This window comes from Suncus etruscus, chromosome 2, assembly GCF_024139225.1.
Source record: "Suncus etruscus isolate mSunEtr1 chromosome 2, mSunEtr1.pri.cur, whole genome shotgun sequence".
Classification (NCBI taxonomy): Eukaryota; Metazoa; Chordata; class Mammalia; order Eulipotyphla; family Soricidae; genus Suncus; species Suncus etruscus.
The window spans coordinates 44,847,463-44,874,044 of NC_064849.1; the positions used below are offsets into that span (position 1 = coordinate 44,847,463).

The 26,582-nt window shown below is 44.4% G+C and overlaps 1 protein-coding gene and 1 non-coding gene across 2 annotated transcripts; both read left to right on the forward strand.

Moving 5' to 3' along the window:
- Window positions 1–2,811: 2,811 nt before the first annotated feature.
- LOC126003186 (U6 spliceosomal RNA) lies at window positions 2,812–2,920 on the forward strand. Its single transcript, XR_007493721.1, has one exon. It is a non-coding gene; the product is annotated as a U6 spliceosomal RNA (small nuclear RNA).
- A 10,914-nt stretch (window positions 2,921–13,834) lies between these two features.
- On the forward strand, window positions 13,835–26,261 carry FKBP3 (FKBP prolyl isomerase 3). The gene is made up of 7 exons (XM_049768345.1): window positions 13,835–13,965; window positions 16,782–16,883; window positions 18,008–18,115; window positions 22,323–22,458; window positions 23,041–23,108; window positions 25,144–25,241; window positions 25,962–26,261. Exons 1-7 carry the CDS (start codon window positions 13,858–13,860, stop codon window positions 26,014–26,016), a joined length of 675 nt encoding a protein of 224 aa, XP_049624302.1. The 5' UTR covers window positions 13,835–13,857; the 3' UTR covers window positions 26,017–26,261.
- Window positions 26,262–26,582: the final 321 nt, after the last annotated feature.

Genomic DNA, 26,582 nt, shown 5'->3' on the forward strand with positions numbered 1-26,582 from the left:
AACTCTCTTGCTTCACTGAAGTTTAAAACCTAAATCCATGGTCCCTGCTCAGGAGCCTAGGCACCATCAGCTTTCCTTTTGCTCCACCAAATTTTCCATCACTGCTCCTGCCCTCAGCCTCTCCCGCCTTCATGTCCCCTTCATTTAGGCCACAGGCAGAGATGGTGGATGGAAGCTCAGACCTGAAATAAGTTACAGGAAGATCCTACGTGGTGAGTCTAACTGCTGTATGGGCAGATGTGGGTGACTAAGGAAGATGAGCACTAGAGGGCATGGTGTGCTTAGTGGGTGAGGGAGCAAGTGGAAAAAAAAGAAAAACAAAACAAAACCTCAAGCACCCATCCATACCATCTATTCAGAGCTGCCTCTGGTCAGTTCTGGCTTCTGGCAAGTTCACTCCTCCTCCCGCATCTTCAGCTTCTCATGATACCTCAAGTCCCTGAGTGAGAGGCAGAGGCATCCTAAAGAGGATACCAACAGCCTGGGTACTACCTGCCAATGCACCTAGACAGTGTCCTAGAGGCTGTTGCAGATAAGCATGTACATGCTGTAATTGGTACTGAGGTGGTAGTTACCAGCCGAGGGTTGAGAAAAGCTGGCAGGTTCCTCCAGCAGCTTCTAAGATTCTAGAGCTGTTGGCATGTTGGAGGAGTTAAGGGAGCCTTAGTACTGACAGTTATTTACTGTTACAGGCAGTTAGAAATTCAACAGTTTGATTTTCATTGAACACATATTTCCCTCTTCCTTTAACCACTCTGGAGAAGCTCATTTTCTCTCTTGAATATGGATTCCACAGTCTCTCTCTGTTTACATCTTAGTCCATAAGTTTCTTTTAATGAAAACTATCTTGCTTTGTAGAAAGGAAAGAAAAATGGAAGGGAGGAAGGGGGAAGGGAAGGAGAAAAGGAAGGAAGATGAAAGGAAGAAATTCACAGGAAACACTCCTGGAAAGCAAATCACAAACAAAACAGAGCAGGAGAGATAGGGCACTTGCTGGCTTGGATATAGTTGACCTGAGTTCAATCTCTCAGCACCATTTATGGTCCTCCAAGCCCTGACAGGAGTGACCCCTAAGCATAGAGCAGGAGTTAAGTCCTAAATACTGCTGAATGTGGCCTGAAACAAAAGGCAGCCTACTTAGATTTGATTCCCAAGACACCATATTATCCTCCAAACCCCACCAGAAGTAAACCACTATGTAGATTCAGAAGTAAGCCTGAGCACCGCCAGGTGTGGTACTCAAACCAACAACCAAAAAAATTAGAATAAGAACATTTTTACTGAGATAGTTTGTTGCTGACATTTATATTTTATTCATATAATTCAGAAAAATAATACTTTGTAGAGGTTCTATTGGAAACTATTCTGCAAGAAACCAAAAATTATGCCCAGGGGTTTAGTCCTAATCATGCAGGGACCTGTCCAATGTTCTCTGGCTGCTGGGTGATGGAGAGAAGGAACCTGCCCACACACCCAGATGAGGCCATGCCAGAGAAAAGGCAAGAGAACCTCTCACCCACATAATCTCCCATAAGACCACCCAGGCAGTGACATAGGAAGCAAGAACCTTGAGACTACAAAATGAACCACGATAAGACAGCAAAAAAAACGCAAACTCCAGGTTGGAGTAGAGGGCAATCCTGCAGACCAAACTTTCCTAATCCCTATACCACCTTCTGAAATGGAGATCAGAATAGAAATGCTTAGGATGTTTATGGAGCTCATAAAAGCAGTGGAAATTACTGGTAATAAATTTCAGGAAAACTAAAGAGCAGAAATGAGAAAATAAAAACAGAAATGTTTGGGCCAGAGCAATAATAGCACAATGGGTAGGGTGTTTTCATTGCAAATGGTCAACCCAAATTTAATCCCAGATCCACATGGTTCCATGTGCTGCCCAGGAATAATTTTTTTAGAGCACAGACAGGATTTACTCCTGAGAACCACCATGTGTGCCAAAAACAATAACAAGAGCAAAAACAAAACAAATGTAACAACTGAAAACTTGGCAAGCAAAGTGAGTAATAGCTGATATGGCCCAGAAGGTGATTTGGGAGTGCTAAGGACTGTGGAGGGAGGCAACCATACTGCCACAAATCCTAGTCCTGCTTATCAGAGTGCCAGGGCTCTGTGTGGTCAGCTATGAGGCACACGTTCTCAGGGTCAAACACGAGGGTCTCATATTTTCAGAAAAGTTTGGCTTCAAAGAAAGAGTTAGGAGATTAGGGAACAAGTTTCTCCTGGCCACAAGCTTGGTGGTGAACCTCAGGAAATCAAGGCTCCTGGTTCCTTCTCGAATATTACTAGCCACAATCTGATAAGATTTGGATCTTTCGGACTAATGGTTCAGCTGTAACCCCTCTATGAAAGTGAACCGTTTCACTGGGAAACCGTGTTCTACTTCTTACATGGGGAAGGCTGGAGCAGGAGGTGAGGAGGATATGGAGCTCCACAGGTTCCCACCATTTTTTGGACTCGCCCACTCTTACGCTTGCGGTGAGTCACCAGAGTTGTGTTTGGAGGGAAAAGTCACCTGACTATGCCCTTCCTCCAAGTGGTCCCTCTCACTTTAATTTGTTTGTATTCTGGGGCCAATATTTGGTGTCCATCTGTGCAACTGAACTAAGTTAAAGGTCCTGAAGGGCGAGCCTCAGGGAGGTCGAGAGAAAGGGAGACAGCTGGAGTTCCCAAAGAGCCTTAGCAAAGGCCGGAATGGAGCAGGTGGATCAGTGTGAACAGCCTAACCAGAAAAAAAGAACTTGTGTATGAATAGAACGGGACAGTTCCTGTATAGAATAGAAAACAGACCCTGTGCTCGCTTCGGCAGCACATATACTAAAAAATTGGAACGATACAGAGAAGATTAGCATGGCCCCTGCGCAAGGATGACACTCGAATTCGTGAAGCGTTTCATATTTAAAAAAAAAAAAAGAAAAGAAAAAAGAAAAAGAAAACAGACCCTAACAGTGGGAGTCGGACGGTTCCCCAAAATATAGCTGGGCCTGCCAGGTTCCATGGAGCAATTTTAAATGAGTAGGTGTTTATATTTGAACAAGTTTGGCCTTCAGAACCCCAGGAGATGCTTTTCTGGCTGCAGACAATCTTGGTGCTAATAATAAAAATGAAAAGCAGTAACAGCAGTTATGGCTCTTGTCTTGAATGCTACTGACTAGGGTTTGATCCCTGGCAACTCATAGGATTTCCTGAGCACCTCCAGGAGTGATTCTTGAGTGCAGAGCCAGAAGTAACTCCTGAACACAGTTGGGTGTGACCCAAAAACAAACACATAAAAATCCAAAAATCAAAGGTAAAGCTCAAAGATCCTTTGGACAAATTAGAGCATAGGTGTGTCCACGGCTCCAGTGAGATTGAGATGTTCAGGGAATAAGAAGGCAGAACCATGCTGACAGATTTGGTGGGGTGTAGCATTAATTAATTAACGATGGGGCTGGATGGCGGTGGATGGAGGCCTTTGTGCTTAGGCCCCAGCCACGTGGCTTCATCCCCCATCCAGCTGGCAAGTTCCAGGCCCAGGTAGTCGGCGTAATCAAGACTCACACGCAGGCTTCAGGAAGAATCATCTTTATTTATGCCCTAGCCACCACAGGTGTGTGGCCTATGTCAACCTTTTAAGCATTCAGCTATATTTTGCTAGCCCTGCATCTTATCTCCTGTTAGCCATCTTCCCTTTGGGCTCCATGCGGCCCAAAGATCCAAAAGCCAGGAAGCCAAGCCGGGCCAAGAGAGAAACGGCAAAAGGGCAAAAAGGGGCCGAATCCCTTTCGTTCCAGGCTTATCTAACTTTTTCCCGACCCCTCCCAGGAATGGGAGGTCTTGCAGGTAGGGTCACACCTATTATCCGGTTAAGACCCCTCCCAGAAATGGGTGGGTCTTAGGGTACACCACAGTGGGGTCCCTAGCATCTGAGCCTTTCACCTACTCTGTGTAGAACAATACGTCAATCTCAGAATTGGGGGCACTTGCAGAAGGAGCAACAGCAAGAAGAAGCACATCTCCCCATGGGCACAAACAAGGTAAGAAAAAGTAAGGATCGATCCTGACATCCTGATCTCCCTAAGGACAGGCATCTGCAGGTGGCAGGACAGGGCAAGGGACTCACTGTTATATGTGCCAGAAGTAATTGAAAAAAAATGAAAGATGTTTAATATGGGGCCGAGTGGTGGCGCAAGCAGTAGGGTGTCGCGATTTGATCCCCTAGTGCCCCATATGGTCCCTTAAGCCAGGAGCTATTTCTGAGAGCATAACTAGGAGTAACTCCTGAGTGTCACTGGGTGTGGCCCTCCCAAAAAAACAAAACAAAACAAAAATGATGTTTAATATGTAGAGGAAATTATTCAACTAAGATATAATGCCCAGTGCCTTATGCACCATGGCCAATAACCCAAAAAAATACATATAATCCATTTAGACAAAAACGGTCTGGTGGGTAAATTAATTAGAACATAAACTACGACCCGAGGGCCACATGTTGTATTTATTCCCATTTTGTTTCTTCACTTCTAAATAAGATATATGCAGTGTGCATAGAAATTTGTTCATAATTTTTGTTTTTACTATAAACTGGCCCTCCAACAGTCTGAAGGACAGTGAACTGGCCCCCTGTTTAAAAAGTTTGAGGACTCCTGGTTTATGATTTTGTTTTATTTGGAGCAGGTAGTTGAGCTAGTGGTGCTCACCAGTGACCTCTGGTGGTGCTTAGGAGCTCAGAAGCCAAGCCCAGAGACTGAACAGAGGTAAATTCTGCCCTGGGGAAGGGGACCTGTGAGGTCAGAGTCTCTGTGGTGAGAGGGTCAAAAAGTCATAATGAAGGTGTGAGGTAACAATAAAGAGTGTGTGTAGGGCTAGTCCTCATTCCTAAGCCTAGAAAGAGTTGGAGTTTGGGGCAGAGACTTGAGGCAAGAACATATGGAGCCCTCTGGAGGGGACAGATGACCCCAGGTACTGCCTTTTCTGTGCCTGGAAAGATGACCCCTCATCTTCAGGTTGGAATCTGGAGGCCTCTGTTGCTTGCCCTTACTCGAAGTATCAAGGCCATAGGTGGAAGTTCTGAAGAGATGAGCCACATGACAGGAGGACCAATATCAGGCACACACACCAGAACTTACTCTACTGGCAGTGCTCCTTGGTCACCTCCCTGTAGCTAGGCTCTGAGAAGGAGCATCTTGTAACAGAACTGTAGTTGCAAAAGCAGCTCTTGACTGACTGTAGTAGGGGCTTCAGTACAAGGAAGATATAGAGAAAATATAAAAAGGGCAGAGGAAGACCCAGGAGTGACAGAAGCCACAGAACTCCTGAGAATGCCCAAGGAGGAGAACCAGATATTCCAGTCCAGGTTAAAATCATGATGCTTCCTGAGAAAAGTGAGTGCAGAGTCTCCAGGGAAAGAAGTCACTTTTGGATCTAGGAGGTGTTAAGAAGTGAAACTCAAAGGAAGATGGCTCCAACTCTCTTACTTGTCAGAACCCTGAGGTTCTCAACAGCAAATGAGACTGTAGTGGATGAGCAAGTGGAATCAGAAAGGTGGAGAGATAATGAGGGAAGCTGAATTGTCTAGATACCAGACACCAAAGATGCTGTGGTGAGCCTGACACACCTCTGTGTGGCCTCTGGGACACACCATCCTTTATTTTCATTTTCCTCCTGCAAGTATCTCAACTCCCAACTTTCTCTGCCTTCAGTCAAGGATCTCCTCTACCCACCATCCTGACCTTACCAACCATGTACTCTGGGACCCAGAGGGAGTGTCCTTCCCTCAGAGAGATGATTAAGCTTACCCTATTCTACATCTTATCCATAATTAAAATTCAGCACCTTGGCCTTCATAGAGAAATCAGGAGGCCCAGCAGACAGAAGAGAAACCAAAGAACCAGTGTCTGGGCAGAGCTGGACAGACTCTGGGAGTTGCCGGGGAGGACTTAAGGGAACCTTAGTACTAGCACTGATTTACTGTTCCTGTCAGTAGATGTTAAATTGTCTTTTTTTTTTTAACTACCTGTTTTCTTGTAAACCTTTTTCTGTTTCTTTTCCATTCTGAGAGTCCCATGTGATCTCTTGAATATGTATTACTCTCTTTTTGTCATCTCACATTTTAGTAAATAAGGTTCTTTTAATAAAAACTATCTTTTAATAGAATCAAAGCCAAATAGGAAGAAAGGAAGGAAGGAGATAGGATGGAATAAAAAGGGAAGGGAAGGAAATAAAGATGCCATGAAGAGAAAAGGAAGGAAGGAACAAAGGGAAGGAGGGAGGGAGGGAGGGAGGAAGGGAGGGAGGGAGGAAGGGAGGGAGGGAAAGTAAGGCTAGAAGGAGAGCTTTGCTGGTGGGAACCCCAGATTCCACTGCACCACTACAGGGTGTCCAAGCACTGCCAGAATTGCCCAAACAAAACATGAATGCAGGGCACCAATGCAACTTTAACACCACTCATCTCTGCAGTGGCTATCTGCAGCTGCAATGATGGGGGTCCTGTAGAAGGACAAGAGGCCTGACATCAGCACACCTCTTTCTGTCCAAGGAGACATTGTTAAATCCCAGTGGTTGGTCCAGTTCCACGCCATAATATACACCCTTGGTTAAGTCCGTTTTCCCCAGGAAGGGCAACACACCAGAATTCTTGCCACCCACTTGCCAGGGAAGAAGAGAATGAGGTTAGGGCACCCCCAAAGACACTCATCCCCAGGGGTATAAGTCCTGCCTTGGAAAGACATCATGGTAGAAATAAATGGCTTCAGCGGGAGCAACTTCATCCACAGGCAGTGCAGGAGATGGTGGAAGTGCTCAGGAAAGTGTAAATGGACATATTTATGTACTCTTGCCTTAGGCTTCACCATGTCACCATAAGAAACCTCCCCCTCCCACTCAGTGGTGAAGGACAGTAACACACTGTCAATTATGTTCTTGCCTACCGGTTTCCCCCCATGAAACTCTGCCCCACTAGGGGGATGTCCAGCTATTGTGTCCCATGTGGTCCCTGCTGGGGCAGGTGTGTGGGTCAAGTAGGTAAAAGCAGGGGGTCTGGAGCAATTGCACAGAGGTAGGGTATTTGACTAGCACCGGCATCCTAGGAGTGACCCTGATTCGATTCCTGGCATCCCATATATGGTCTCCTGAGCTTGCCAGGAGTGATTTCTGAGTGCAGAGCCAGGAGTAACCCCTGAGCACCGCTGGGTGTGGCCCAGAAACCAATCATTCAATAAATAAAGTTAAAAAGAAAAAAGAATGAAGGAAGGTTCATTGGCACCCAAAGATCTTTCCCGAAGTTCACAAGGCTGGTCCTACCAGGACAACAGACCCTTGGCGGCATGTTAAAAGCTATTTGATCACTGTCCAGGTAGCACTGCTGTGGGGGAAGGCCAGGGTGGGCATGGGCACCAGGAAATCCGTCTCCTGCAGGTGCCCACTGGAGTAACCTGGAGCCAGGAGTAACCCCTGAGCGCTGCCAGGTGTGACCCAAAAACCAAAAAAAAAAAAATGTGTGCTGAAAATAATAGGAAAAACGGTGCTGGCTCAAGAATTTGGGAAAAGCAGACATCTCCCTCATGCCACACACTGCAGGAGACACACAGTCCCAAGGGATCCAAGACCTGAGCGCAAACTCTAAAATGAGATTTTATATCTCAAAAATAAAACTCCAAGGATTGAGTGTTTGGGACTCGCTAAGACCTAATCAGGGGACAGGTAGGCCATGAAGACAGAAGAATCCTCAGATCCCAAACTGGAAAGCAGCAAGGCCATAAGGAATGGCATCAGATGGAGGAATCCAACCTGCCACCTTAAAGCTTCCTACAAAGCCAAGGTCAAGTCAGTGTGGCACAGGCTCAGGGCAAATATGGATCAACATAAGAAAAATCCCAGAAATAAACACACGACAAAAGACTGCTTTTCGACGAAGCCACTTTAGTCAATTCAATGAGGACCAGCAAGTCATTTAGCAAATGGACAAAGCAGAGGGCAGCATCCACACCCAAAGGAGGCATGTCTGAGCCTGAGCTCAGCTGGTGAGGTGCTCTTTGGCCTAACATGGAGCTGCTGAATCAAGTTCAATAACCGGCACAATATGATCCCTCAGCACCAGCAGGATGATTGGTGAGAAGTGGCCAGACTTACTTTGAAGATGTCCTTGCACTCCATGGATAAGAGTCCCCATCAAAAGGAATGAGGTCAAGGCTATATTTCTTACGCTGAATAAGGGAACCTAGAAGCCCCAGGTCCTTCAGCATTGTCAGGCATAGCCCTGGTGAATCCGAGCACCACCATAGTGGCCTGGACAATCCTTGGCACCACAGGTCCCAGCAGCTCAGAATTCTTGCACAGAACTGCTATTCCAATTACCAAGAACCACTAGAACCTTCCCTGGAGCAGTGCAGGGGCAGTCTCAAGAGAAAACTAAAAAAGGTTCCAGAGAGAAAGTATAGTGAAGGGGCTTTTCCTGCATGCAGCAGACCCAGGTTTGATCCCCAGTATCCCTTATATCCCCTTCAAATTGCCATGGGTGATCCCAAGTACAGGGTTAGGAGTAATTCCTCACTTCAAGGTACTCCCAAAACTAAAAATAAACACAAACCCTTTAGTCTCGGAAATTAACCGGGACACCCCCAAAACTCCTGCCACATTTGCCAGCATGGAAGAAATTTGCCAGGAGAGAAAACAAAGTAAGGGTGAGCAGAGGAACAATGATGGGCACAGGAAAGCCTGAGGCTGCAGTGCCCCACAAACACAGACATGATCCAGGCATGTGCCATTGTTAGGTTAGTTTGATGACTCTCTGTGCCTCAATGATACATGGTCAAGTTAGGGGTAGAAATGATGACCCCAAATAGTCCTGGGATTTAGGAGATGGAGTAGCCCCTCTTGTAACACTTGGGGTTTCTCCAGGGACTGAAATGTTCCCCAAATTCAAAATGTTGATGTGTGGGACAGAAATACCCCACATACAGAGCACTAGAATCAGTGGGACTGAATGGTCCCCCAAAGAAAACATTTTGATCAGAGGACAGGAGTGCTCTGGCTCTGTAGGGCTCTGGCGGTACCTAAGTGCTGGCCTGAGAGCTGCATGCTTCAGCGGGAGTTTGAGTCCCTGGAGTCCCGCCAGCACAGTCAAAGGGGGCCCACCAAAAAATCCCAAAAACAAATGTTGCAGGTAGCATGGATATTAAAAATTACTCAGAATGAGTAACCCTAACCCTAACCCAATCTCGCGCACGCGCGCCGCAGGTCCAAAGGGAGGTTTGATTCCCTTGGCAGGCTCCCGTGGTCGGACCCGCTGCCCAGTTGGTGTCTGGACTCTCCGTGTTGCCCTCGTCGGCGTCTGCCTGCGGCTCTGTGCACCTCTGTGCAGCCCTCAGGCTTGTGAGACAACTTCCATTTAGACCACTGCTTTTCTTTTTTTTTCTTTCTTTTTTTTTTTTTTTATTTAAGCACCATGATTACAAACATGATTATAGTTGGGTTATGGTCACAAACAGAACATCCCCCTTCACCAGTGTAACATCTCACCCTCCCAATGCTCCCCTTCACCTACTTCCCATCCCCTGCCTGTATTCGAATCAGGCATTCTACTACAGTTATTTGTTTTTAAGTTCAGTAAACTGTTATATTTTTTTTCTTAAAGGATAAGTGTTAAAAAAAATGCAATAGTAAAGGTGTGACAGTGGCAATCGCCGTTGTTTGCATAGGCCCAGAAAAATATGAGGAAAAAGAAAAAGAAATCCTTGGCCCGATTACAAGAAGGCCTCACCCCAGAAGTTTATTGGCATAAGACCGACTCTGGGCTCCAGGCATACCAGCCTGTCCAACCCGAGTCATTCTCCGTGGTCTCGGTGAAACTTTCTCACACTTTGGCTGTTGCTGGTATCAGGTTCCTATATTTAAAAATTCCGGATTCTTTGCATTTCTTTCATCGAAGTTAGGCTGATGTGGGGCATACCATTAGATGCGGAGCAATCTGCCCTGCAAGCAGACTGTTGCTGAGTCGTCTGAGTGTTGAGAGCACTCTTTGGAGTAAGTCAATGCCAGAGCAGGACCACTGCTTTTCTTGGTGATGCTATTCTAAATAACACATAAGTGATATCATTCTGTATGTATCCTTCTGGCTTAATTCACTTAACATAATATCTTCCAGTTCCGTTTATGTTGCAGCAGATTGCATGATTCCACCATTCTTTACAGGTATATAGTATTCCGTTGTATATATGAACACAGCTTCATGGTCCACTTGTCTGTTGTTGGACATCTAGTTTGGTTTTAAATCTTAACTACTGTACTGAGTTCTACAATGAATAGCTGTGCACATACATCCTTTTAGATGGTGGTATAGGATGCACTCTGGGAACATTGGTGGAGGGAGGTTGACACTGGTGGAACTGGCCCTGATTATTGCATGTTAGAAACCCACGGCGGGAGCCCAGACTGCACAGCTGAGCCTGAGCAGAAGCGGAGATTGGGGTTTCACTGGAGTCATCGTTTCCATTGCCATGACAATAAAGCAGAGTCATTTTTCTCGCTCTGTTGGCCACTTGCTTCTTTTGGAAATGCCCTCCCCCTCCTTTTCTGTTTTTGGAGTTGGAACTTACTTGGCAGGACTCGGTGCTCACTCCAGGCTGTGTGCTCAGGGATCACTCCTAGAGTCTTTCAGGGAACCGACCTTATGGGATGCTGGAGATCAGACCCAGGTTCGCCTGTGTTATTCAGGTACTCCAGAGAAAGTCCTGCTGTCCTATCTCTGGTCCCTGTGCAATGCCTTTTTATGTCATCTGCTTGCCTTGCAAAAACGCTGTGTGGGAGTCCTGGGTGTTAAGGCGGTTAGCCTTGAGTCCTGTCTCTGTTCTGAGTTACTCTTCCTCCTGGTGGTGCTGGGGCAAAGGCATAAGCAGTGCTGGGGATCAAACCTGGTGGGCTTCATGAAAGAAAAGCACCGTAACCCTTATATCCCTGGACTATCTCTCCAGCACCACCACCACGTTGATTGATTTCTTTTCCACTAATATGTTTAGACATGTTTAAACAGTTGAACTGTTTAATTTTTTGAATGACTGGCTCTTAAGTTTAAAAGATCCTCTTCTATTTTGAAATATGACTACAGTTTTAGTTTTATCTTTTGTATTTGTCTTCACTTAACTATAAAATAGAATTGATTTAATACATAGTGTGAGATTATGGTTTTAGGTAGGAGTTTTTTTTTCTTTTTTTTTTTCCTGATTTTTGTTACAATTTTCTATTTTTCCACTATAAACCATTTGACTTTGAGCAAACTTGTAAATTTGTTTCTAATAAATTAAACTTGCCTTGTGGTGCTAAGTGATTATTATTATTTTTTTGGGGGGGTCACACCCGGCAGCACTCAGGGGTTACTCCTGGCTCTATGCTCAGAAATCACTCCTGGCAGGCTCGGGGGACCATATGGGTGCCGGGATTCGAACCGATGACCTTCTGCATGAAAGGCAAACGCCTTACCTCCATGTTCTCTCTCCGGCCCCAGCTAAGTGATTATTTCTGGCTCTGCACTCAGTGGTCACTCTTGGTGGACACAGGGGAATCCTACAGGATTGGCGAGGCAAGTGCCCTATGGCTCCAGCCCTACGTGGCATCTTTTATATATTTATTTATTTATTTATTTATTATCTATTTATTTAGGCCCACACCTGGCTGTGGCACTCCTGGTTCTGCTCTCACAAATAACTCCTGGCAGGCTTGGGAACCATATGGAATGCCAGGGATTGAACCCGAGTTGGCCGCGTACAAGTCAAACACCCTACCTGTTGTGCTATCGCTCTGTTCCCTTTCATTTTCTTTTAAAGTTTCCTCATGTATTTGTAATTTGATAAAGATACAGGCTCTGTTTTCGTTTTTGTTTCCTTTTTTGGGGGGGTGGGGGAATCACATCTGGTGGCACTAGGTTACTCCTGGCTCTGTGCTCAGAAATCACTGGTGGCAGGCTGGGGGACCATATGGAATGTTGACCACCATCAGTCCGGGGTCGTCTGCATGCAAGGCACATGCCCTACCGCTGTGCTATCACTTCGGCCCAATGTGTACAATTTTATATATTTTTTTATTTTTTGGTTCTTGGGTTACACCCGGCGGCGCTCAGGGATTCACTTCTGCCTTTGCGCTCAGAAATTGCTGCTGGACAGGCTCAGGGGACCATATGGGATGCCAGGAATCGAACCCAGGTCCATTCTGGGTAAGCCACGTTCAAGGCAAGCACCCTACATACCGCTGTGCTCTCTGGCCCTTTCGTTTGTGTTTCTACTTTTTTGTTTTGTTTTCAGGCTTTGTGGGCAGGAAGCAAGTGCCAGGAGAGGAGGGAAGGGGGGAAAGAAGGGAGAGGAGAGTGAGGGAGAAGAGGGGGAGAGGGGAAAGGACAGGCAGGGAGAGACTAGGGAAGAGAAGGGAGGGCTTGTGTTTCAATTTTGATTTTGCGTTCTGATAAACAAGTATGGGACAGGTGCAGGTATAAACTTTTAGGATACATAACAGGAAATTGTCTAAATTCTCTTCCAGGTTAAAAGCTCAGCTTTGCTCAGAAGCACTCCTTGCAGAGGTGGGTATCAAACAGCTTCAGCCACATGCAATGCAACTTCCCGTCCATTTTGGGCCTTGAAGTCCTTTTTTTCTTTAAAGTCATAGCAGGTCATTGGCAATAAACAAATGGAGGCCTGGCTTATAAATATGACTACATGAGAGAATGCCTCATACAGTTCAAGTTAAGAGATAACAGCTTGTGATGGCCAGTGTAGCAGGCAACTGAAGTCAAGAGTACTGGTGTCTTTCTTCTTTTTTTTTCTTTTTCTTTTTTTTTGGACCACACCTGTTTGATGCTCAGGGGTTACTCCTAGCTAAGCGCTCAGAAATTGCCCCTGGCTTGGGGGGACCATGCGGGACGCTGGGGGATCGAACGGCGGTCCTTCCTTGACTAGCACTTGCAAGGCAGACACCTTACCTCTAGCGCCACCTCGCCGCCCCCCCCCCCTTTTTGAAATAAGTTATTTAATTGAATCACCATAAGGTATGCAGGTACTCAGTTTTTATGATTTTCAGTCATCCAATGTACATCCTTCTGCAGTGTACATAGCAGGCCACCAATGTTCCCCGCTGCCCTCTCCCATTCCTGCCTCAGTGGCAGACATTTTTCTTTCCTTTCTAGTCTTTCTTTTCTTTATTTTTTAAAACTTTATTGACTGGTTGTTGGGCCAAACCTTGCGGAGCTCAGGAGTCATTACTCCTGGCTCTGCACTCATAAATCTCCCCTTGCAGGTTGGGGGACCACATGGAATGCCAGGAATCGAACCAGGTCCCTCCCAGGGCGTCCACATGCAAGGCCCTACCGCTGTGGTCTCTCTCAGGCCCCTTGTCACTGGTTTCTAGCATGAAATCATACAAGTCCTACTATCTCCTTTCTAGAGTGCTGGTTTCTTTTTTTTTTTTTTTTTTAAGATAATCCAGTTCTTTTTACTTTAAATTATTTTTTAATTTTTGGGCCACTCCTGGCTATGCAGTAGCTCTGCACTCAGAAATTCCTCCTGGCTTGGGGGGGACCACATGGGACGCCAGGGATCGATCGAACCCATGCCCACCCTGGGTTAGCCGCGTGCTAGGCAAACGCTCTACCGCTGCGCTATCGCTCTGGCCCCTCGAGTGCCGATTTCTTACCCGGAACTAAACAAAGCAGCCCTGGAAGCACAACAAAACTGCCGTCACTCAACGGCAGGTTCTAGTCTCGGAAAATCGTGGTGGCCCCGCCCGATTGTGGGTGTGGCTTAGAAGCCACGCCCCCACCAGGGCGGGGCCTGCGGCCAGTCGCGGACTGGTTCAGTCGGGCGGAGGCAGCGGGGGAAGATGGCGGCGTCCGTTCCGCAGCGGGCCTGGACGGTGGAGCAGCTGCGCAGCGAGCAGCTGCCCAAGAAGGACATCATCAAGTTTCTCCAAGACCACGGCTCAGATTCGGTACCCGAGGCGGCGGGGCGGCCGGGCTGGTGCGATGGAAGGGCGCTCCCCCCCCCCCGGAGATACTAGGACCTTGCCATTTCCTCCTCCCAGCTCCCGCCCTCGTTTAACCCGTGGCCGCGGCCTGCGAGGCCGGAGCTCGCCCGCGTGCTCGCCGGGCTGGCCCCGGGGCCGGGAGCCTGGCTGGGTCTCCGCGGCATTCCCCGGCGTCCGCTCTCTCTTACTTGAGCACATGCTGGGGATCTGCAGCAGGGGTAGAGGGAGGCCCGGGGGAAAGGACTCGGGGAGATCGTGGAGGCAGATGCTCTTGGAGGGAGAGCTATGGAGAGCTAGGAAAGAGAAAGTTGTGACCATGGGTTTTTCTTCTTCAGTTGCTAAACACTAAATGCTGATCAAGATCCATGCACGGCCAGTCACTATTAATAAAATAATTGGACTTTATTTTTTTAACCTCTATTCTTTGGTGAGTCGCCTGCCTTTCACTGGACATCTGTAGTCCAGACCCAAACGGAGAAACCCATTTTCCAGCCTTCTTTCTATCTTTACCATTAGTCTCTAGGCTTCCCTCCCCCCCCAGATGTGACTTTGTTTTCCTTTGGAAATCAACATTATTTATAATTTTTCCATTGCTAAACAGTCACACACTCTTAGATGTTTTTATCGCCTTCTATTCAGAGATAAAAGGCTGTGGTTTCTCAGATTTTTAATACAGATTCTGGACTGGCATACTGGGTGCTTCTGAGTGGATTCCGATCTACATTTATCATGAGGAGTCTGGAAAGTGGGATGTGTTTTTCCAGTTCCATAGTCTTGAGAATTAGCCTAGCATCAGCAAATAACTTATGCAATATTTATATCAAAAACTACTCTCAGTGATTCATTTCGAGAGAAAAAGACATGCTTCATTGAATGTATTCTGTAATAGTTATTTTCTACTAATCTTGAATCATACTCAACTGAAAACTGTACATAATATTTTTTGGTTTTGGGGTGGACCAGTTTACACCTGGTTCTGCACTCAGGCAACATTCCTGGGGACCTGGGTGCGGGGGATGGAAGGCAAATGTCCTACTGCTGTACTGTAATGCCCTACAATTGATAATTTATTAACACTGAATGTTTCAACACCAACTTTGGTACTTCACTCACCAAATTCTTCCAACACAAGCACAATGTAGGATCATAAACATCGCTCATGAGGGAGTTTCATGAGTCTTGGATTTAAATATATATTTTTTTCGGGCCACATCCGTTTGATGCTCAGGGGTTACTCCTGGCTAAGCACTCAGAAATTGCCCCTGGCTTGGGGGGACCATATGGGACGCCAGGGGATCGAACTGCGGTCCTTCCTTGGCTAGCGCTTGCAAGGCAGACACCTTACCTCTAGCACCACCTCGCCGGCCCCAGATTTAAATATATTTTAATATCATTAATCTCTTATGTATTATCCTGGGTTTATTCACCTATTTAAGCCTATTATTTGAAATCACTACTTTTTCATCACAATATATTAAAAAATGCTTCTAGTTTGTTTTAAGAATCTTGCTAAAGAGTATACAAATATTCCAAAACATTAATTCTATTTAATCAAATTAGCCTTTGTAAGTAAGGCATTTAGAACATTGCTCTAAAAACAGCTTTGTCAAAAGGTTAGATTCAAAGCCAAAGTAATAGCACAGTGGTTAGGGCATTTGTTTGCCTTGCACGCTGTGAACCTGGGTTCAATCTTATGGTCTCCCAAGTGATTTCTGAGGGTAGAGCCAGGAGTAACCCCTGAACACTGCTGGATGTGGCCAAACAAACAGAAAAGGCCCCCCCAAAAAAGTTATGAGATTGAAAAGTACAGTTCTTACAAAGTTGCAAAATGAGAGCTTCAACAGGAGAAGCAAACAAAAAATATGGGGAAACTGGGGCAGGAAAGATAGTACAGACAGTTGGGTGTTTTTATTCCATGCAGCCTACCTGGGTTCAATCTCCAGCATCCTACATGATTCCTGAACAGAGCAAGGAGTAACCCCTGAACATAGGTGTGGCCCCAAAACAAAACAGCAAAAAAAGTGAAGCAGGCTGGAGCAATATCACAGCGGTTGGGCATTTGCCTTGCACGTGGACAACCCAGGATGGACCTGGGTTCAGTTCTTGGCATCCCATATGGTCCCTGGAGTCTGCCAGGAGTGATATCTGAACGCCACCAGGTGTGACACAACCCCCCCCTCCCAAGATGAAACAAAACATTTACTTTGAGTCTTTTATAATAGATGAAAAGTTAAAATGATTTTGATGACTTGCTATTTCAGTAGAGGTATGTTGGTATCCATCTGCCACCGTAAGTCTTTTTTTTTTATTTTTGTTTTTTGGGCCATACCATTGACGCTCAGGGGTTACTCCTGGCTATGCGCTCAGAAATTGCTCCTGGCTTGGGGGACCATATGGGATGCCAGGGGATCGAACCATGGTCCGTCCTAGGCTAGCGCAGGCAAGGCAGACGCCTTACCACTTGCACCACCATTCTGGCCCCCAACTTAAGTCTATTCGGGAAAAATGGAATTCTGGTACTTTGAGTTATTACTGTGTCACTGGCTCTGTGTTAAATGCATTAAATGAATTGTTGCATGTGTCTTTACAGCAGCAACCTGCTGACATAGATGCTGTTAATAATTCCCCTTTCATAAGGAAATCTTTAAGAAATTTTAGTCCCTTGTCTAAGAAGATTTTTAACCAAGATTTTAACCCATATGATTGTATTCAACAGCCCAAAAACTTAATCAACATATATATATGTACATATATATACTAGCCAACCTTTTTCTTTATAGTTTCTTGCAGAACATAAGTTACTAGGAAACATTAAAAATGTGGCCAAGACAGCTAACAAGGACCATCTGGTTACAGCCTATAATCATCTCTTTGAAAGCCAGGTGAGTTGTTAAATTTTATTATCAAACTATATAGCTTTAGAACCTTATTCTCAAAAAAATAAAATGTTATTTGCAAAATATATCGAAGTGTTTCTCTAGTGCACTTTTTCTTAACTAATTATTGTGATTAGTCAAAGCTAGTAAGGCTAATTTGAGATGTTTTGATGCTCTAAAATGAAGCAGGTTCTTTAAAATTAATTTTCTGGTAACTTACATATATTAAGACAAATTTTTTTAAAGTAATTTATTTACGTATTAATTGATTGGTTTTTGGGCCACACCTGGTGATGCTCAATGGTTATTCTTGGTTCTGTGCTCAGAAATCGCTCCTGGCAAGCTTGGAGGACTATATGGGATGCCAGGAATCAAACCGGGTCCATCCCAGGCTGGTCTTTCTCTCCGCTTTGCTATCTCTCTGGCCCCATAAAAGTGCCATTCTTAATGACACTGACACTGAAAAGTTACGTTCCATTTCATTAATGAAATGGTTAGATTTTGAAAGAACATTCAAAAGGGACCGGAGTGGTAGAGCAGGTATCACACACGCACACACACACATATTTTGGGTCACACGGGCACACACACACGTTATTTTGGTCACACAGGTAGTGCTTGGGCTACTCATGGGTCTGCATACAGGAATCAGGTCATGATCAGGACACACACACACGGACACACACACGGACACACACACACACACACACACACACACACACACACACACACCATGTGGAAGGGAAATGCCTCACCCACTGTGCCATGACTCTGGCTCCCTTTAAATGCTCTTTAAACTTTGTTCTTAGTAAATTGCCATTCACATACATTTGCGTTACAGCCTATGTTCATGATGTAGATATTTATTAAGATGCTGAAAATCGGGGCCGGGCGGTGGCGCTAAAGGTAAGGTGCCTGCCTTGCCTGCGCTAGCCTTGGACGGACCGCGGTTCGATCCCCCGGTGTCCCATATGGTCCCCCAAGCCAGGAGCAACTTCTGAGCACATAGCCAGGAGTAACCCCTGAGCGTTACTGGGTGTGGCCCAAAAACCAAAAAAAAAAAAAAAAAAAAAAAAAAAGATGCTGAAAATCTTGTGCTTTCCACATGACAAATGTTATTTTCCTTACAGCGCTTCAAGGGGACTGAAAGTGTTAGTAAAGTGTCTGAACAGGTGAAGAATGTGAAGCTTAGTGAAGATAAACCCAAAGATACCAAGTCTGAAGAGACTCTGGATGAGGTTTGTGTTTTCATTTTGTCTTGCTATGTTACTGCGAATTTGAGTAACAGATTTGCTTTATGGTGCTGATTTTTTCCTGATAGTGGGTAGTTGTGTCTGACCATTTTCTATGGCCTAAGCCCTGGTTCTCAGTGCGTTTTATCATAGGTATATGGAATTAGAAGGGAGGCAGAAAATGAGAGCTAGAGCTTTACAGTTCGTAACATTTTCCCAAGCACTACATTTTATATTGTATCTATGCCAGATAATAGCTTTGAGACTTATTTTAAGGTTCTGATTTTATAGCCACGTTGGACCGAAAAAACTTCATTTGGGCTATTTTTAGCTTTTTCTAATACACGTGGTGTCCTTGGCAATAGAAATAATCCATGCTTGGCTGCATGCAGTAGGTTCATCTGTCTTAGCTTTCTTACTCCTTCATGTTGGTTCACAGCTTTCAAGAATTGCTGTGAATTGACAGTCTTAGTGGAGCTAAGGACATTAGCTTAGAACTTTATCATAGTCTTGTCACTTGTTTCTGCTATCTTACCATTGAAACTCACTCATTACTATCAGTCTGAGTCTCACTGATAAAAAAAAATCTAATAATAAGTTATTTTAGTCTTTTTAGAAATGTAGCTTATTGGGCTGAAGAGATAGCACAGCGGTAGGGCATTTGTCTTGCATGCAGCTGATCCAGGACAGACAGTGGTTCGAGTCCCGGCATTCCATATGGTCCCCGTGCCTGCCAGGAGCAATTTTTGAGTTCAGAGGCCAGGAGTAACCCCTGAGCACTGCTGTATGTGACCCAAAAACTGAAAACAAACAAACAAAAAAAATGTAGCTTATTGATAAAGTTGCAGGAATTGTGTATTTGTGGATATTGTCATTTCAGATAAGGAATTCCAGATGCTTAGGACAGAGAGATAATACAGAGGTTTAGGTGCATACAATCACCTCTGTTTGATTCCCTACATGGTCCTATAAACAACAACTTTTTACTCTCTGCTTTCTCTGTTATTTTCTTTCATTTTTTGGTTTTTGGGCCACACCCAGTAACATTCAGGGGTTACTCCTGGCTGTGTGCCCAGAAATCGCTACTGGCTTGGAGGACCATATGGGACGCTGGGGGATCAAATCGCGGTCCATCCTAGGTTAGCGTGGGCAAGGTAGATGCCTTACACTTGCACGACCGCTCTGGCCCCTGCTATCTCTATTTATGCTATGCAAAACAAGCTAAGAAGGCAGGGCCGGAGCCATAGCACAGCAGTAGGGTATTCGCCTTACATGTGGCCTATGCAGGACAGACAGACCCTGGTTCCATTCCCGGCATCCTATATTGTCCCCTGAGCCTGCCAGAAGCAATTTCAGTGCAGAGCCAGGAGCAACCCGAGTGCCAGATATGACCCAAAAACCAAAGTAAATAAATGAGTACTTAGATTTCATATACTATATATTTGTACCATTAAAACGCACTTCCCTCCTCCACATGGGGGGAATATCTGCTTCTTTTTTTTGTTTTGTTTTGTTTTGTTTTTTTTTTGGGTCACACCCGGCGGTGCTCAGGGGTTACTCCTGGCTGTCTGCTCAGAAATAGCTCCTGGCAGGCACGGGGGACCATATGGGACACCGGGATTCGAACCACCCACCTTTGGTCCTGGATTGGCTGCTTGCAAGGCAAACACCACTGTGCTATCTCTCCGGGCCCGAATATCTGCTTCTTATGGAGCGAATTACGCCTGGAGCTGAAGCTTGAGTACAGGGGAGAAAAGCATATACTAACCACTTGACATCCAAAGTGTTTCGCCCCCTTTATTGTGCAGACATACCACATAGTATGAGCAAGCAGGTTAGCACACTTCTACCATCACACATAGAAAGCTTTAGTTTGGGCCTGGAGAGATAGCACAGCGGCGTTTGCCTTGCAAGCAGCCGATCCAGGATCAAAGGTGGTTGGTTCGAATCCCGGTGTCCCATATGGTCCCCCGTGCCTGCCAGGAGTTATTTCTGAGCAGACAGCCAGGAGTAACCCCTGAGCACTGCTGGGTGTGGCCCAAAAGCCAAAAAAAAAAAAAAAAAAAAAAAGAAAGAGAGAGCTTTAGTTTAAGACTATTTGACCGCTGCTGCGACTTTTATTTATTTTATATTAACAAAAAAGTATTTAAAAGTTGTTTTTTTTTTTTTTGATGTGAAAAAATAGAGGTAAATGTGTTTAATCAGTTGTGGACCAGCATATTTTAAATATACTTTGGCCTTGAAGGCTATTGTTACCAGCCACTGTCTCCTGACAGTGTTTCACGTAGTACCATTTGCTTTAGATTTTTTTTTCCATTTTCCTCATCTAAAAACTGTGCGTCTTATGGTCTGGTGCGTTTATAGAGTGAAAAATACAGTACTTAAAAAAATAAAAACGGGCCGGGAAGGTGGCGCTAGAGGTAAGGTGTCTGCCTTGCAAGCGCTAGCCAAGGAAAGATCGAGACTGTGGTTCGATCCCCCGGCATCCCATATGGTCCCCCCAAGCCAGGGGCGATTTCTGGTGCTTAGCCAGGAGTAGCCCCTGAGCATCAAACGGGTGTGATCCGAAATTGACCTACGCCTATTGGGAAATTTTTAATCAGTCTTGGTATAATTTCATGCTTAATATTAACCAAGCTTTTTTTCGTTTTTTGTTTTTTGGGCCACACCTGGCAGTGCTCAGGAGTTACTCCTGGCTCTGCACTCAGAAATCTCTCCTGGTAAGCTGGGGATCATATGGGATGCTGAGGATTGAATCTGGGTGGCTCCAGGTTGGCTGCATGGAAGGTAAACACCCTACCTGCTTTGCTATTGCTCCAGCACCCCAACCATATTTTCTTATTTTGCTGCCACTTTGGGGAGTGGAGAATAAAGGAGAACATGCCACAGTGCAGACAACTGGTCTGAATTCAGTTCCTAGCACCATCGATGGTCCCAGAGCTAGCAGTTCTGAACTTAGAACCAGGGTTAAGCCCTGAACACAGGTGGTGTGTCCCCAGAACAAAACACAACTCTGATTTCTTACCGTTCCCTTACTATACAGACTGTCATGTTTATGTACTTCCAATGTAAGTTTTTCATTGTTTTAAAAATTCCCCTCTAGAGCTTATGTTCTCTGTTGAACATGTATCTTTCCCTCATGTCTTTTGTTTTGGGGCCACACTCAAAAATGTTCAGGACTTACTCCTGTCTTTGTATTGGGAAATCACTCCTGGCAGGGCTCTGGGTACCATATGGAGTGCTAGAGATGGATCCTGGGTTATCTATGCAAGGCAATATGAACCATATCCACTTTATCTCTTTGGTCCTCCTTAGCTGTTAAGTTAGAGGTCAAGAGGTGTGTAAGATATCTTTGAAATAATGTGCTTGACGGAGAGATAGCACAGTGGTGTTTGCCTTGTAAGCAGCCGATCCAGGACCAAAGGTGGTTGGTTCGAATCCCGGTGTCCATATGGTCCCCCGTACCTGCCAGGAGCTATTTCTGAGCAGACAGCCAGGAGTAACCCCTGAGCACCGCCGGGTGTGGCCCAAAAACAAAACAAAACAAAAAAACAAAACAAAAAAAAAGAAATTATGTGCTTGAATGGTTACTTAACCCCAGTTGTTGCTTTTTACAATATTGGTATTAAAACAACTCAAACATATGGGCAGAAAAATGTCTTCATGCTTTAAATACCCATACTTTTATAAGCAATAAATAGGATTTTTTCTATTTTTTGGGTCACATTTGGTGGCGCTCAGGCTTTACTCCTGGCTCTTCGGGCAAAATTGCTCCTGGAAGGCTCAGGGTGCCATGTGGGATGCTGGGGATTGAACCCAGGTCTGTCCTCTATCACTCTGGTCTCAAGAAATTTCTAAACTCAGAAATAGCCTAAATGTCTCATTTAGTATTGGTTTTCAAAGACTCTGGGAGTATCTAAAATGAAATTACATTAGTAATGCTGTTATCACATCAGAGGCAAGATGAGCTGGTGATTCATAGATTCATAATTCACAGGTGAATTAGAGGCAAATTTCTGGAGCACTTGGTTTGTATGGGAGCTCTACGATTCGTTTTTGGCACCATCACATGGTTCTGGCCCCAAAGCATAAAATCATGTTACTAAGATACGGTAGTCTGACTTAGATCACATTTGGCTGTGTAAGTATTCTCATCATCCTTCTAAAATAAGTACTTGAGTGTTAATAACTGAATGTTGCATTTATTTTTTAGGGCCCACCAAAATACACAAAATCTATTCTTAAAAAAGGAGATAAAACCAACTTCCCCAAAAAGGGAGATGTTGTTCATTGCTGGTATACAGGAACACTACAAGATGGAACTGTTTTTGATACTAATATTCAGACAAGTAAGCCTGGTTGTAATTTTCTTTTTTTTACTTTAAGGCATTGCAGAATAACTGCATAACTGAGTGATTTGGTAGCACCTGCTACTTGCCTGGGGGCCACAGGAGGCAAAGTCGGGGTGATCCTTGAGTGTGCAGAGTCAGTAGTAAACCTTGAACATTAGGGGTGTGTGACCCAAACAACTAAAACAAAACAAAACAAAAAAAGATTACTCTAGGGTAGAGCCACAAAATGTTGTACGGAGCGGCCCACGGGCCGCGAGTTTCAGACCCCTGTCCTAAACTGTGATTCACTTGAAAGGTCTTCAGTCCATTACTTCTGACTGGGTTCTAGACCCAAAGTGAGGCTATGAAAGATCAACAATTTTTAGTCATTTTAGTATATTATTTTAGTGGGTGAATATAGTCTTTTATTTATACCCTTACTATGTTTATATCTGGAAATTTCTTGGTAAATTAGCTGGCTTTTTAAATTAAACTTATCTTCAAATGCATAAAACATGATATATTCTTCATTCAGTATTAAAACACCCCTTTTCATTGTAACAAATTTTATTGTTAATTTTAAGGAAATGTGTTTTACAGGTTCAAAGAAGAAGAAAAGTGCCAAGCCTTTAAGTTTTAAAGTTGGAACAGGCAAAGTTATCAGAGGAGTAAGTAGAGAATGGAGTGAATTAGTTGCTATTCTGGCATTGGAACCAGTGTTATATATCACTAAAAACTAAGATCTGAGCCAGAGGTAGGATACCCGGTAACCGTGGCTCAATCACTGGCACCACAAAGTGGTTCCCAGAACCAAGAGTAATCCTTGAGAACTTTCAGGGTAGCCCAAACAGACTCATCCCAAAGTTAGGATTGAGGTTATGAGTATATAAAACATTAAAACATCTGGAGTCTTTTTTTGTTTGTTTGTTTTTGGGCCACACTCGGAGACATTCAGGGATTATTTCTGGCTTGGGGGAATCATATGGGATGCCGGGGATCGAACCCAGGTCTATCCTAAGACAGCTGCATGCAAGTTTTCCCTACCACTGCACTATCACTCCGGCCCCAACATCCGGAGTTTTATCAAATCTATCCCTATGACTGCTAGCTTGTGTGACACATGGTAAGATCTAGGTTTCCCCATCTTAAAGAAGACAAAAGAGCCTGAAAAGTATTAGAGCTAGAGATGGATGACTCGCTGGAGTTCATGCTTTATATGTAGGAGACCTGGTTCAGTCCCTTGCATGCATGGTCTTCAAGCTCTGAGCCAAGAGTAAACAGTACCATCAAGTGTCACCCCAAAGTATTAATGAATGGTAGACTAAGAAGCAACAAATGTTGAGCACATGCTTTGCATGTGTGAGCCAAGGCTCAGTCCCCCAAAAGCACTAAGGCACTACAGAGGGGAGTACATAAACTCTGCACTATTAGTCCCCCAATGTGATTAAAAATTTTTTTCCGGGGCCGGAGAGATAGCATGGAGGTAAGGCGTTTGCCTTTCATGCAGGTCATTGATTCGAATCCCGGCATCCCATATGGTCCCCCGAGCCTGCCAGGAGCAATTTCTGAGCGTGGAGCCAGGAGTAACCCCTGAGCACTGCCGGGTATGACCCAAAAACAAAAACAAAAAAAAATTGCAAATTTCTTGTCAACATTGCACCATAATTTAATGTATTTAATATAATTCATTTGAATGATAGTCAAATGATTATAAAATAATATAAAATGCTTATTAAAAAGAAATAATCATTTTAAATTATTTAATTAGGAGACGGAGTGGTGGCACAAGTGGTAAGGTGTCTGCCTTGCCCCCCCAGCGTCCCATATGGTCCCCCGAGCCAAGAGTGATTTCTGAGCGCATAGCCAGGAGTAACCCCTGAGCATCAATGGGTGTGGCCCAAAAACCAAAAAAGAAAAGAAGATTTAATTAAATTTTTGGGGGTTTTTTTGGCCACACCCGTTTGATGCTCAGGGGTTACTCCTGGCTAAGCACTCAGAAATTGCCCCTGGTTTGGGGGGGGACCATATGGGACGCCGGGGGATCGAACCGCGGTCCTTCCTTGGCTGGTGCTTGCAAGGCAGATACCTTTAGCACCACTCACCGGCCCCAAATTTAATCATTTTAGTTAAATCATTTTAGCCTGGCTTTTAGTTCTCAATTGGGGGTTAGAGAGATACACAGTACAAGAGATGACAGTGCTACTTAAAAACTAGCTTGTATCATAATTTCAAAACTGCTTTTGCTTGAGTTGAATATTACACTAAAAATTGTCTATGGGGCCAGAGAGATAGCATACCAGTAGGGCGTTTTCCTTGCATGCGGCCAACCTTGGAGTGACCCGGTTCAATTCCTTGCATCCCTAGCCTGCCAGGGGCAATTTCTGAGTGCAGAGGCAGGAGTAACCCCTGAGCTCCGCTGGGTGTGGCCCCCAAACCAATCTATCACTCAATAAAGTTAATAAAATTAAAAAAAAATTTTAATTGTCTAATGTATCCTTGTTTCCCCAAACAAGGACCAAGATTTAGGATCTCATAAAGACAGACAGTTCCTTAGGTTGTAACGATATTAATAATTACATTTAAAAAAAAAGAAAAAAATAATTCCATTAATATGCTCTTTTGTATATAATTTTGTCCATCTTATGGTTTTATATATTTTTATTCTTCAAAATACTCACTTAAATTTTATGTTCTTGTCTTTAGTGGGATGAAGCACTCTTGACAATGAGTAAAGGAGAAAAGGCTCGACTGGAAATTGAACCAGAATGGGCTTATGGGAAAAAAGGACAGCCCGATGCCAAGTATCCTTTTTCACTTCATAAAGAAAAATAACACTAAGATCACAAAAGGGTATGAAAGATGCTGTCCAGAACTGAAGTGATAGCACAGTGGGTAGAATGCTTGCCTTGCATGACCCAGCATCCCATATGGTCCCCTGACCCTGCCAGGAGTACCCTGAGCATCTCCAAGTGTGGCCCCAAAAAAAGGATGCTGTCCAGATTACACTCAAACACTGAGATTTATATTTCAGTTCCTCCTCCAGACGTGAGTTGGAATATACTTTTGTCACTGTCCAGACTGGATTTTCAAGACCTGAATTGTAGGTTTTAAAATTCATTTCTGTGGGAGTACAGCAATTGGTAGTGCTTGCTTTGCACACAGACAACCTGGTACAATCCCCAGGCTATATCTCCTCCCCAGGTCTCACCAGGAGTGATCCCTGAGCATAGAGCCAGGAAAAAAAAAACGATTAAGCACTGCCTGAGTGTGGCCCCCAAACCGGGGGGTGGGGGGGAAGAATGGCTGCCTCCTTTTGTGGTGGAGGAAGAGGACATGCTAGGACTCTTATGTCTAGAAGTGTCTACCCCTATGTGATGCTGATCAGCCTTTTCTGATACCTTTAAGCTAGTATGTATTTGAGTTGACAAAGTCCTCTCTCTGGAGTTATTCTTTAGAATTAGATAATTGGGAGAGAAAAAGCAATGTTCTTAAACAAATTTATACCTTAACAACTTAAACAGAATTCCACCAAATGCAAAACTCATTTTTGAAGTGGAATTAGTGGATATTGATTGAATTTTAAGTGCTTCAGTTCTAAAAGCATCAGCAACAACAGTAAAACAAGCCTTGAAGAAGACTATGTAACTAGAGTTTACTGTTTTAAGGAAAACTGGAGAACTCAAGAAGTTAGAACTTGATCCCCAACTTTTAAAAAATTCCCTTATAAATCCCATAAGTAAAATATTTTACTACAGCTGTGTAAAATATTAGTTAAGAACTGCATTTCTTTTACCTCATGATCAATAAAAATGTATCTGCTACATGAATTGTTCAATTATATATAACATCAACCAGGAAGAAGATATTCAAACCAGGGAGTAACTACAGAACAACAACTTGTATACAGGGACACTCTCATGTTACAATCTTTAAATTAAATACTCCTTTATAGCTGGCAAACCAAAGCATAGATTAGAAGCCAAAATAAGAATTTTTGGTGGGGCCAGAGTAATAGCACAGCGGTAGGACATCTGCCTTGCACAGGTCCAACCTCGGATGGACCCCCAGTTCGATTCCTAGCATCCCACAAGCCTGTTAGGAGCAACTTCTGAGCGCAGAGCCAGGAGTAACCTGAGGGCTGC

Bases quoted from the DNA above. Each gene is read 5' to 3' on its own strand.
- FKBP3 (XM_049768345.1), top strand. From the start codon at position 13,858: ATGGCGGCGTCCGTTCCGCAGCGGGCCTGGACGGTGGAGCAGCTGCGC. The intron at 18,116-22,322 runs GTTTGTGTTTTC...TTTATTTTTTAG, and splicing joins CTGAAGAGACTCTGGATGAG to GGCCCACCAAAATACACAAA. The intron at 23,109-25,143 runs GTAAGTAGAGAA...TCTTGTCTTTAG, and splicing joins CAGGCAAAGTTATCAGAGGA to TGGGATGAAGCACTCTTGAC.